This window comes from Myotis myotis, unplaced genomic scaffold (genome assembly GCF_014108235.1).
Source record: "Myotis myotis isolate mMyoMyo1 unplaced genomic scaffold, mMyoMyo1.p scaffold_m19_p_18, whole genome shotgun sequence".
NCBI classification, from domain to species: Eukaryota; Metazoa; Chordata; class Mammalia; order Chiroptera; family Vespertilionidae; genus Myotis; species Myotis myotis.
The window spans coordinates 28,194,655-28,207,695 of record NW_023416322.1 but is presented as its reverse complement, the minus strand read 5'-3'; the positions used below and the strand labels follow the sequence as shown (position 1 = coordinate 28,207,695).

General features: G+C 54.0%; 1 protein-coding gene across 6 annotated transcripts in view; it reads right to left on the bottom strand.

The window, feature by feature from the left end:
- PKLR (pyruvate kinase L/R) overlaps positions 1-13,041 on the bottom strand; it is a 28,490-nt gene that overhangs the window by 2,073 nt on the left and 13,376 nt on the right. For 4 of the 6 annotated variants that reach the window (XM_036343784.1, XM_036343785.1, XM_036343782.1 and 1 more), the window contains exons 4-13: positions 7,747-7,882; positions 6,617-6,799; positions 3,285-3,376; positions 3,059-3,190; positions 2,760-2,946; positions 2,160-2,430; positions 1,881-2,031; positions 1,435-1,587; positions 1,176-1,342; positions 117-298 (exon numbers count right to left, since the gene is read on the bottom strand). In XM_036343784.1, the coding sequence (XP_036199677.1) occupies positions 117-298; positions 1,176-1,342; positions 1,435-1,587; positions 1,881-2,031; positions 2,160-2,430; positions 2,760-2,946; positions 3,059-3,190; positions 3,285-3,376; positions 6,617-6,799; positions 7,747-7,882 (1,654 nt within the window). Of the gene's footprint in view, positions 1-116; positions 299-1,175; positions 1,343-1,434; positions 1,588-1,880; positions 2,032-2,159; positions 2,431-2,759; positions 2,947-3,058; positions 3,191-3,284; positions 3,377-6,616; positions 6,800-6,916; positions 7,324-7,349; positions 7,448-7,746; positions 7,883-13,041 lie in introns of those variants that run through there. The other 2 variants (XM_036343786.1, XM_036343787.1) reach the window with 2 other exon arrangements.

Sequence of the window (13,041 nt, the reverse complement as noted above, 5' to 3'; positions counted from 1 at the left end):
CGTAAATCTAGGATCAGGGGAGAGAGGCAAGGCCCTTTGGGTGGGTGTGGGAAGTGGGGTTGGGGGCTCACCATACAAATCCAGGGGTGGGTGGGGAGGAAGTCTCGATGGCTCACCGCTTTCAATGCCAAACTGAACCCGGCGATCCACATCATCTGCCCAGACGGCCTCTGGAGGTTCACGGTAGAGCAAGGGGAAGACTCCTCGGCATAGGTGGGCCTGGCGGGCAGCCTGGGCTGAGCGGGTGACAGCAATGACCGCGGCCCGAGGTCGGTACCGAGACAGAAGCTGGGCTGAGCTGAAGGAGGGAGAGAAGTCAGCCCAGAACAGTGAGAGTGCTAAATCAGAAACTAGAGTTTGGGTTCTGGTTCCAGGTGTCACCAACAAGCTGTGACCCAAGCTGGTTAAGTCCTATTTCCCTGGGTCTTGGTTTTTCTCATCTGCAAAGTGGGTATAAGATGCCTGCCCTTCTTACCACACAAAGAAGATATGAAATAATAAAGGGCACAGCAAGTGAAATAGTCCAGGAAAAACCTCTTTGAGAGACAAAAGCCTTCTGAGAAGATACCTTTATTGTACAGTTGTAGTACTTAACTTACAAATGTCTCTGAGGAAGCAGAGGCTTGCAGAGCCTGGGTGCCTTACCCAAGGTGTCGTGTCAGAGCAAAGACTTGAACTCAGACCTGGGCCCAGCCGTGTGAGACTGTGGGCTAAATGCAAAGCACTTGTTCCCAGCCAGTGTGGCTCAGCGGTTGAGCACCGACCCATGAACCAGGAGGTCACACTTTGATGCTAGGTCAGGGCATATGCCCCAGTAGGGGGCATGCAGGAGGCAACCAATCAATGATTCTCATCATTGATATTTCTATAATTCCCTTTCCCTTCCTCTCTGAATCAATGCAATTATATTTTTAAAATTATCTAAATGCAAAGGACTTGCTTCTGAGCCCTAGGAGCCCGAATGGTCTGGAAACCAATGCTCCCAGTGATGCCACCGCCCCTCAATCCCCTGCAGCTCCCTGGTGAGCTCCGAGATCCTCTCCTGGCCTCCAGATCTCATAGCTACCCCTCCTCTTGCCCCAGCATGATCCTCCTCATCTCTGATGACAAGACAAAACCCAAGTCTGCGGCCCCGACCGAGAGGCTTGTGTTGGGATTCCCCGTGTCCCCCTCACCGGCCAGTCTTGGTCAGCACGATGATGGCAGCAGCGCAGCACTTGAAGGAAGCCTCCACAGCCCCAATGGCAGTGACTTCCGTGGGGTCACGGGTCAGTGGTGCAGCCCGGCGCAGCTCCTCGAACAGCTGCAGGTGGTACACTGCGGCTTCTGCCTCCCTGGCGATCTGCAGGCACCAGGAGGTCAGGCTGGGCAGGGGCACTGGGCCTGGCAGGGATTTGGCTGTCCGGCCCATCTCCGTGCATCACCAGCTCCTACCGCGTGCTGCATCTTCACGGCCTCCACCGGAAAGCTGCCCTTGGCAGTCTCCCCCGACAGCATGATGCAGTCGGCGCCATCCAGCACGGCATTGGCCACGTCGCTGGTCTCTGCCCGAGTCGGCCGGGGCTTACTGACCATGCTCTCCAGCATCTGGGGGACATCTGGATGTCAGAGCTGTAGGAGTCACACGCGGATCAGTAAGCTACTTCTCTGACCCCCACATTCTCAGCGTGCCCTGGAAGCCAGGGTCACCGTCACAGACTGTGGCGTCCTGGCAGCTCAGCTTCTTATCGGAAAATGGAGGTCACAGTATCTCTTCCTGACTTCATTGTTTGAGGACCAAACACTGGACAGCAAACCGTGCTATGGCCCTAAGGTGCCGGGACTCACCCTCAGGTGTCCCCGAACCCAGCGTGCCCAGCCTCTCCTGGCCCGCTCCAGACCTGTGTGGCACAGACAACTGGTTTGCCGGCCAAGTTGCAACGCCCAATCATCATCTTCTGAGCCAGGAAAACCTTCTCAGCCGGGATCTCGATGCCCAGGTCACCCCGTGCCACCATGATGCCATCGCTCACTTCCAGGATTTCATCGAACCTGGGGGGTGGGGGGAGTCCGGGCTGGGGAAGAGCAGCAGATGCCAGGGAGAGGAGATGGGAGAGGAGATGGGAGAGGAGGAGCTACAGGTGGTTAAGGGCCAGACAGAGGCGAAGGCCAAGCCTCACTTCTTGACGCCTTCGTGGTTCTCGATTTTGCTAATGATCTTGATGGCCTGTCCTTCAGGCCCCAGAGCAGCCCGCACCGCAGCCACATCGCTGGCTTTCCGCACGAAGGAGGCAAAGACGATGTCTACGCCGTGCTCCACCCCAAAGCGCAGGTCCCGGAAGTCTTGCTCGGACAGCCCGGGCAGGTCCACCTGGGTGCCTGGCAAGTTCACGCCCTTCCGGCTGCCCAGGACGCCGCCGTTCTCCACCTCGGTCTCCAGCCCCGCCGGGCCTGTGGGCATGGAAAGGGCCCGCCTCGGTCAGCGGGAGGCCGGACTAGGGAACAGGGGACTGGCCCCCCCAGGAGGTTAGGAACCACGTCCTGTTCTGTGGGTCTGTCCGCCCTGGGCCTGGGCTCCGCACAGAGTAGGCGTCGGGTGGAAGTCGGTGGAAGAAACGACGGCCCCGCCGGTGCCGCCCCCAGCAGGGGTCCGGGTGCGGGGGCTCCTGGGACAGGGGGCGAGGACCCGGCCTGGGGAGGTGGTGGGCGCGGGGCGAATGCGGGCGCCGGAGGGGAGGGTGCGCCCCGCTCCGCGGCCGGGGCGGGAGGCGCGTCCGCACCGATTTCCTTGACCGTCAGGGAGATGAGCCCGTCGTCGATGTAGATGCGGCCCCCCACCGGCACGACCCTGACGATGTTGGGGTAGTCCACCCACACGGTGTGCGCGTCCCCCCGCGTCCGGAACGCCGGGTCCACGGTCACCAGCACCTGCGAGCCCTTCACCAGCTCCACCTCCGACTCCGGGCCCTGGGGGCGGAGCCAGAGCCTGAGTGGGCCCCGCCCCGCGCCGCCCGCCCGGCCGTGCGCCCCTCCGCCCGCCCCGCGGTGCGGCCCTGACCCGCCCAGCCCCGCCGCTCACCCCCTGCAGGATCCCGGTGCGGATCTCCGGGCCTTTGGTGTCCAGAGCGATGGCCACCGGTCGGTAGCTGACCGGGGAGGCCGCAAAGCTCTCCACCGCCTCCCGGACGTTGGCGATGGACTCAGCGTGGTACTGGGGGCAGAACCGCGTGGGGGTTTCAGGGGAAGGTGGCCGCGACCCGGAGGCATCCTCTGGCCCCGCCGCCTCCCGCGACCCCATCCCGAACCTCGTGGGTGCCGTGGGAGAAGTTGAGTCGCGCAATGTTCATCCCGGCCTTGATCATCTCCTTGAGGCGCTCTACGGAGCGCGATGCCGGCCCTGGAACCAGAGATCCCGCTCGGACAACGGACAACGTTCTCCCCAAACCCGGAGGCAAGCAAGCCCACCACCGCCACCCTCAGAGATGCCGCGCCCCAGGAGTCCCGTTACCTGACCTTTAGTCCCTGACCCTCCCCTGCGCATAAGTCAGAAACCCCCTTCCCCTCCAGCCAACAACTTGGGGAGGCATCACTGCGGGGGGCGCACAGGGGAGGGTCCTCAGCCAGGTCCAGGCAACCGTGTCGGCAGTAAGTGCTGCAGTGTGGATGTAACCCCAGCGTATGGGGCACAGCAAGGGATGGGTGCCAGGGAGGGCCTGTGGGGCTGTAGAGCCGATAGGCTTTATTCTGGTTGAGGAGAGTTGAATTCTACCCCATTTCTGCGCTCTGACAGGGCAGCTGTGTAACAGAGCCGGTTGGCCAAGCTCTCTGGCCCTACCTACTAGTGCATTAGGTCTCCTTCCCATCACCTGTTCAAAGACTTAGACTCAGCCATTCTACAATCCTCTCTGTCATCAGTGTTTTCCTTTTAATTGTCTCATTCTCATCAGCATGTAAACCTGCTGTTATTTCTTTCAACATAAAAAATTATCTTGCCCTGCCGGTGTGGCTCAGTGGTTGAACGTGGACTTAAGAACCAGGAGGTCAGGGTTCAATTGGGGGTCAGGGCACATGGGGGGGGGGGACTGGTCCCCAGTAGGGGGCGTGCAGGGAGCAGCCGATTAGTGATTCTTATCATTCTAATAATTATGGGGCATGCAGGAAGTTCAAGCCCGAAGCCCACACATGTGCCCTGACTGGGAACTGAACTGAGACCTCCTGATTCATAAGTTGACACTCAACCACTGAGCCATGTCGGCCAGGCCTCTCTCCTTATTGATGTTTCTATCTCTCCCTCTCCTTTCTTCTCTGAAAAAAAAAAAAAAAATTTAAGCTGAAACCGGTTTGGCTCAGTGGATAGAGCGTCGGCCTGCGGACTGAAGGGTCCCAGGTTCGATTCCGGTCAAGGGCATGTACCTGGGTTGCGGGCACATCCCCAGTAGGAGATGTGCAGGAGGTGGCTGATCGATGTTTCTCTCTCATCGATGTTTCTAACTCTCTATCTCTCTCCCTTCCTCTCTGTAAAAAATCAATAAAATATATTAAAAAAAATTAAAAAATATATATTCCCAGTTCTCCCTCTAGCTACAGTCTTAATTATTTTCTATATATTTTCATTGATTTCAGAGAGGAAGGGGAAGGGAGGGAGGGATAGAAACATCAATGATGAGAGAGAATCATTGATTGGCTGCCTCCTGCACACCCCTCACTGGGGATGAGGCCTGCAACTCAGGCATGTGCCCTGACTGGAAATCAAACCATGACCTCCTAGTTCAAAGGTTGACACTTAACCACTGAGCTATGTGGGCCAGGCTACAGTCCTATTTCTTTGCTCTCCTTTGCAGCAGAACTCATTGTAAGAGTTATCTGTACTTGCTGCCTCCAGTTCCCCACCCCTATACTTTGTACCACACCAGTCAGTTGTTCACCCCCATCTCTCCACTGCATCTGTTCTTGTTAAGGTCACCAAGAAGCTCCGTGTTTTTGCTAAATCTAATAGTCAGTTCTCAGTCCTTGTCCGAGCTGGCCCATCGGCAGCATTGGCTACCTGTCCCTGATGTCCCTTCTTCAGTTGGCCTCTGGGACACCACACTCCCTTGATTCACTCCTACCGCACTGGCTCTCCTCAGCCTCACTTGCTGCTTCTTCCCCTTAACATTAGATGTCCCATTCTCTTCTTTGTCATTTCACCTTCATTCCCTTGGTAGTCTCAACTAGTTCTGTGGCTTTACATACCGTCTATATGCTGACAATTTATATCTCCAATTTTGTATCCCAGATTTATATCTCCAATTCAGACCTCTCTCCCAGACCCAGAGTTGCGTGTACCTGACTGCCTACTCTGGATCACACGTGAATGTCTAATATGCATCTTAAACTCAACTTTCCCCCAACCCAACACCTGATCTCCTCCCCACACCTCTCCACCAGCCTTTCAGTTGATAATGAATGCAATGAATGCATCCTTCTAGTTCCCACACCCAAACACTTGGAGTCATCCTTGACTACTTTTTCATCCACATCCCACCCCACATGCAATCCATTGAGAAATCCTTCAAAATGCATTCAGAATCTGATCACTTCGTTTTTTTTAATTTAAATCTTTTTCTTTCTTCTCCCTCTTTCTCCCTCTCCCTCTCTCTCTTTTGTTAACCCTCACCCGAGGATAGTTTTCCATGGGCCCTTTTAGAGAGGGTGTGAAGGCGGGGGGTGGGGCAGACAGAGAGACACATCCTCGGGAGAGACACATGGATTGGTTGCCTGGAGGAAGATGCCCTTGACTGGGAATCGAACCCTGGACCCTTGGGTCCCTGGGCTGACTCTCTAACCACTGGGAAAACTGACCAGGGCTTATTTTTCAATCACAGTTTACATTCAGTAGAATCTGATCACTTCTCAGCACCTCCATTATCACCACCTGGTTTGACCCAGAAATGCTGCAGGAGCAGCCCCTCCCCACCTGCAATCTATTTGCAGTACAGCAGCCAGGGTGGTTCTATTCAAACATAAGAGCCTGTCATTTTCCCGCTCAGAATTATGCAGCAGTTTCCCATTTTGAAGGAAACAACTCAAATTCTATTAAGCCCGACATGACCGTCCCTCCCCAAAGCCCTTTTATTTTATACTCTCCCCCTCAGCAGCCATCCCAGCCCCCTTGACGTGGGGTTTGCGCTGCCCTTTCCCTCCGCTGGAACGCTTCTTCCTGTTCATCCACACGGCTCATTCTCTCACCTCCCGCAAGTGCTTGCTCAGTGTCTAGCTTTCAAAATAATGTCTCCTCTGACGTTCTCTTCAGCACCGCAGCCTTCTCCCGCCCCGCACCCCTGGTGCCCCTCACCATGCTCTATTGTTCTTTCTTCCATAGTATTGGTAACTTGCTAACATCCCACGTAATCGGTAGTATTTATCCTTTACTGTCTCACCCGGCGAGATTGTCAGCTCCCCAGGGTAGTGATCTTTGTTTATTCCACTGGTCAACTCCCAGGGCCCGAAACCTTAACTACCAAGTGCTCAACAGATATTTGCTGAATGAATGACTCTGTCAAACATGGAGACGTCTCGAAGAAGACAAAAGATGGGGAAGCACCTTAAGAAACACCCAAGAAGCCCTGTGATACTGCGGGTGCTGGAGGGTGCTTACCAATGGTGGCGATGATGCTGGTACTGCGAGCAGCCACGGGCTCCGAGTCGATGTCCAGCAGGCAGAGGTGCTCCAGGAAGGTGTCTGCCATCGCAGCTGACAGCTGCTGCCTCTGGAAGAAGGCAGTGCCCAGCTCCTGGGTCAGCTGGGCCACGCTGGCCCGCCGTAGGTACCCTGCTGGCCCTGCAGAGAAGGAGGCTGCATGGGCACCTGCCGCTCCTCCCCGTCAGCGCAGCACACCCTCCATTCCTTCCCTCAGCTCTCAGTCCTTCCTGTGAGCTGCGCAAATGCATACCTTACCTCACAAGGGCCCTACCAAGCAGGCATGATTACATGTTCTACAATGATCCCCATTTTACAGATAAGGAAACAGAGGCTGAGAAAGATGAAATCAATTGCCCAATATCATATAGCTTCTAAGTAACAGAGGTGGGATTCACCTCCAGGTCTGACTAACTCCAGGCTCAAGTCCAGCTATCTGATACTCACAACTCCCGAATTCTTGGACTTCTTACCCTTCAGCCTCGGACTTCCCTCAGCGCCCTCCCTTCCCCCCATCTAATCCACAGTAGCCCCTCCTTATCCAGGCTCAGAATCACCCAGTTCCCTTTTCTAAGGTCCCTGTTGTCTTCCTTCCAACTGCTGGAGTCTCCATCCCCTCCTCTGAGTGTCCTCAGCCCTCCCGCTAATCCGGGTCTTGAGGTCCCTGTAGCTTGACTCGGGCCAGCGGTACCCTCCATGCCGCTGCACGCCTGCCCGTCTCTGGTGGTCGGCTCCACGCCGTCAGGCTGTCAGAGGACAAGGCCCGCTGGGCTGGGGATCAGTTCTGCCTACTGGTTAAAGTGTCACCAAGTCTCCCCTGCCACGGGGAGCCCTGTGCACCAGGGGTCAGAGTCTGAGAACCCCACGGCTCCCATGCTGCAGGCTCCACTCTGCCTTCCTCCTAGGAGCTGGAGAAGAGGCCCAGACCAGGGTCCACAGCTTAACGCAGGGGACACCCTGCTAAACACTGACCCTCCCCAAGCCCCTACAGAGAGCAGCTGATATGCATCTTTTGCGCCTTCCACCCCCACTCCTGATTTCTACCCTCGTCCTCCCCCTCTTTTCACTGGCTTCTGTTGACCTCTTACCTCCTGGAGCCCCAATCAGGATGGACTTTGCGAAGTCCCTTTGGGATTTAGGGATACATGCCCAGAACTGCTGGGGTCCCATGTTCTTGTTCTCCTGTACTGACATGCTTCCGAAGTGTGGGCTGGGGCCGCCGGACTGTGCAGAGAGAGGGGGACAGGATAATAAAACTGCTGGTCTTATCTAAGGGAGCCAGAGAGAAGAAAAGGGACACACCCAGTAGGCTGCCCCTGTCCCCACAGAGTCCCTCCCCCAGACCTACTGGCTCTCCTCGTCTTCTGGCATTCCCCCTCTCTCATCCATATTTCCTGATAATTTTTAATCCATTTCCATTCACTCGCCATCAACCTGAATAGAGATTTTTTTTTTTTTTTTTTTGCCAGTGATATGGCCCCTGGGAAACGGGTTTAGGGTCAGGGCTGGAGCCTGGGGAAAGGGGATGGGAGCATTTGGTAGTGTGGTGGGACTCCCTGGAAGGGCTCTGAGAGCAGGCTAGCCCTGGCCACCGTGTGCTCATTGCCCACGCTCCAGTGTTTACTGGGCACCTACTCTGTGCCAGGTACTGAGGGTGCAGTGGTGAGCAAAACAGACAGGGCCTTTGTCTTTCTATGGAATCTACAATATGATGGGAAGACAGTCGATAAACGAGCATCAAACAGATAAAGCTGTAACTGCGCACTGCGTAAGTGCTACAGTGGAATCGGTCAGGGCGCTGGAGCAGAGGCCGGGGGAGGGGGAGGGGAGTGAGCTTGGGATCCTAGGCTTTGTCTGCAGAAAACAGAACACGTAAAGATGGACACATGACAGCTAGAGGGGACGTGATAGACGTCAGGGACAGGGACTCAGTTCTTGTGCTTGGAGGCCGAGAGGGACATGGGATGTTGAAGGTTGGCCTGGAAATTTTGTACTGATTCTCAGACAGCTGGGAGGACAAGAATCCCAGAGGTTCAAGTCCCAAGTTGCCAACAGGAAATAGGGGTTGGCGCCCCAAAGCATCCCTTATCCTATCCAGCCGAGGGACCGAGCTTTGACTGAAATCGAGTGAAATAGGAGAAGCAGTCCGGCTGACCCTGGGTCCACAAGTGACCAAATGAGATAATCTGCCCTTTGTCACAGGGTCAGGCAGCCTGAACGGGAGGCTGGGTAAGAAAACAGGGAGAAAGACAACAGGCCTCCAAACAGAACCAGTGAATTCAGGTAAGATCTCCACCCCACCCACCCACCCCCGGCCATGTACTGTACTGTGACACCCTGACACATACTCATGTGACTGCCCACATGACATCACACACACATCAACACAGACAAAGCACGGAACAAGCCCCTGCCGCATGCCCTGCACCATAGCAGACTCTGAGGGTATGCGGTCACCAAGGTCAGGTCCCTCCCCAGGAGGGAGAGACAGGAATGCTAGCAGTTAGCACTCCTGTTAAAGTATTACAGATGTCTCCCCTTCCCCCCTTCCCTCCTTCTCCCAACCCCTACCCTTCCCCCCCCCCCCCCCGCCCCAGGTCTTCACCATCCTATTGTCGGTGTCCATGCGCTATTATGCATATAAGTATGTAAGTTCTTTGGTTTCTCTCTCCTCGTCCCCCACTCCCCCATCGAGGTACGCAGTCTGTTCCATGCCTCCCTGCTTCGGGTCTTATTTGGTTGGTCAATTCGTTTTGTCCACTAGGTTCCACAGTAGTTAGGATTCATAAAGTATGTCCCATGGGTGATGGAGCTGTGTTCAGGACACAAAGGAGCACTAGGAGAAACTGCCTTGTGGGCGAAGGGGAGATCAGAGTGGCTTCACAGAGGGGGTGACACCAGAGCCCGGCAAAGTCAAGGAAAGAGCATGCCCAGTGCTGGGACACCTGCACATGCATGCACGCACACACACACACACACACACACACACGCGCGCACACTGAAACACCCCATTCCATTCATGTGCACACACACGTGCGCACACGGAAACACCCCATTCCATTCATGCACACACACCATCTATCAGTAACACACACACAGGATCTACACACCACAAGCACACGCTCATACAACACACTCACACAATTACACAGACTACCTGACCCTGCTATACTTTTCTCACAGGGACATACACATGCATGCACACCATGTTCCTGCTCTCACACAGGCACACAAAGTCCAGACTACCGGTAAGGCGACTTTATTCTGCAAACCATCCAATACCGGCCCAGCCTCCCCCGGGAAAGGCCAGCCGACCAGGGAAAGGTCCGCCGGCCGGCCCGCCCGCAAGGGGCGCCCGAGAGCCGAGAGCCGCGAGCCGAGAGCCGCGGCTGGCAGGAGGGCGAGGCCGGGTTCCCGGCAGGAGGGCCAGAGGCCGTGGGACGCGGGTCTGGGTGGAGAGACTGCGCGTCGCGTTCATCGTCTGCAAACGGAGATAACACCTTGGGGAGGGCAGTGCGATACCAGCCGCGGACCTGCAGAGGTTGCTCCCTGTGCATGTGGTGACGCCTCTCCCGCCGCAGGAATCAGAGCCTCGCCTGTGGGGCCCTGCATCTGTATTTCCAAAAGTTCCATAGAATTTGTTCAAAATGTAGTTTCACTTATTCGAATCGATTTTTGCACAATATGCACAGACGCACAGGGTACAGGCCAAGCGTTTCTCCCTCCCAAGTTCATCCCCTTCCCAGCCGCTCAGTCCCCTCAGCAAGTTACCTGATTTCTGAAGGAAAGAATTCCCCCAGAAATCACCAATGCAGGAATAAGCAATATACATCTTTCCCCTTTTCATGCAAATGGCAGCATGGAACTATACATTCCAGTCTATGCCTCTCCCCTCACTTAGATCCCAGACTCCTTGCTTGTGAAGAGAAGAGTTAATTTTGCTCACAGCTTTCATAATGGACGCCCTGAACTCCATCTGTGGAATCCTAACTTGCCTGGGGAAGCTAGTCGGAGAGGAGCTAGAGACAGAGGCCAGCCTGGGTCCTGGTGGTCTCTTTTTCTTTTTTAAAAAATTGTGGTCGCCCTGGCTGGTTTGGCTCAGTGGATAGAGTGTTGGACTGTGGACTGAAGGGTCCCAGGTTCAATTCCGGTCAAGGGCACATGCCTGGGTTGTGGGCTCAATCCCCATGGGGGGCGGGGGTGTGCAGGAGGCAGCTGATCAATGAATTCTCTCTCATCATTGATGTTTCTATCTCTCTCTCGCTCTCCCTTTCTCTCTGAAATCAATAAAAATATAAAAAACAAATTGTGGTCAGATAGCTCTGGCCGGTGTGGCTCAGTGGTTGAGTGTCAACACAGGAACCAAGAAGTACTTGACTAATTCCCAGTCAGGGCACATGCTGGGGTTGCAAGCTCAATCCCCAGTGGGGGGCATGCAGAAGGCAGCTGATGGATGTGTTCCTCTCTCATTGATGTTTCTATCTATCTTCTTCCTTCCTCTCTCTCTAAAAATCAATAAAAACATATTTTAAAAATTCCTAAAACAAACTTGTGGGAAAATATAAATAAGATAACATTTACCATTTTAACCATTTTTAGGTGTAAGTTCAGTGGCATCAAGTACATTCACACTGTTGCACAACCATCACCACCATCAATTTCTAAAACGTTTTCATCAACCCCCATTCCCTACTCTCCACCCTCAGCCCTTGGTAACCTCCATCTTACTTCTTGTCTCTATGAATTTGTCTGCTCTAGGTGCCTCATATACTAGTAAGTGGAATCATACAGCATTGTCTCTTTGTGACTGGCTTATTTCACTTAGCATAATGTTTTCAAGGCTCTGTTGTAGCATGTATCAGACTTTCCTTCCTGAATAATATCCCATTGTATGTATATGTCCACTCTGTTGATCCGTTCCTCTATTGATGGACACTTGGGCTGCCTCTGCCTTTTGGCCATTGTGGATGGTGCTACTGTGAAGGTTGATCTATGATTCCAGGTCTCTGGCTCTTCCTGGAGCCTTCTGCGGAGGCATATTACATTTTGCCCATCTTTTGAATTACTTGTGGGGCAAGGCAGAGGGCTCAACTCTGATGAGAGGGGGGGCAAGCAGAGAGCCAAACACTGAGGGGTTGGGGGAGCAGGAGGTAGAGGGTGAAAATGTGGAGAGCACAGCACTCCATGTACACCCACTAAGGTTCCCATCGCACTTGGAGTAAGAGCCAGAGTCCTTACAAGGCCCTGGCACTTCTCAGCCCTCCTCCTCCTCTTGTCTCTTTAAAGCCGCTTGTCTGGTCATACTGACCTCTTCACTGTTTCTCAAACAAGGAGAGGGCAGCTGCATCCCTTGTCCCCTCCCTCTGTCCATTGGAATGCCTTCCCCTAGATGGCCATATACTTTACTTATTACTTCCTTCTAATTTCTTTTCAGGTATTACCTTCTCCGTGAGGCCTTCTCTGACCACTCCATTTAACACTGCAGTCTTCCCACCATGCTTTGCTTCCCGTACTTGCTAGCTTTCATACATTTGACTTGTTAAGTGTGTTCTTAGGACACCTAGAAAGTCAGTTGTAGGAGGACAGGGATTTTGTCCATTTTGTCCACTGCTGTATTCCTAGTTCCTAGTAGGTGCTCAATAAATAGCTGAATGATGAATGAATGGTGTGGGGCCCAGCTCTCGATGTGATTCAACAAGACCCAGCCCACTCCAGCCTCTCTCCTGGGCTGCAGACCCTCATATCTACTGGCCCACCTCGCACCCCTGTGGTGGGGTCATGCTCCCCTGTTCAGCACCCCCCGCCTCTTGTATACCTTCTACTAAGCCAAGTCAACTTCTTTTCATTTCCTTACCCTCACCCAATCCCTGTTCGCCTCCTCAACTCTCTCTCTGCATCTTAGTGAAACTATGAACCTTTTACCACCCAAATCTAACATCAGTCAACAAAACATGTAGATTCCTAACATTTTCCAAATCTACCTCCTCTCCATCTTCACTGCCACAGACTGTGGCTTGCCTCTTCTTACCAGTTGCTCAGACTTTTCCTGCCTGGGGTCTCCACTGTGGCGGTTCCCCACCTGCAGGGGATCCTCTCACTGCAGCCCGAGATGTCTAAACATCATATCTGATTAACATGCTCTGATTGAAGACATTGCTGACTCATTAGGGCATGCTGAGACCTTTACTATCTGAATCCAGATCACTTCTGCAGCCACATCTCCTCCCTTTCTCCATACTTCAGCCCACGCCAAAACCCTGACACTTCCAGAACATGACTTGATCTCTCTCCATGTGGGGCTTTGCACACACTATTTCCTGCACCTGTGTGCTCGTCCCTTTCTTCTCTGCTAAACAAAATTCCTATTTAACCATCTCAATTTC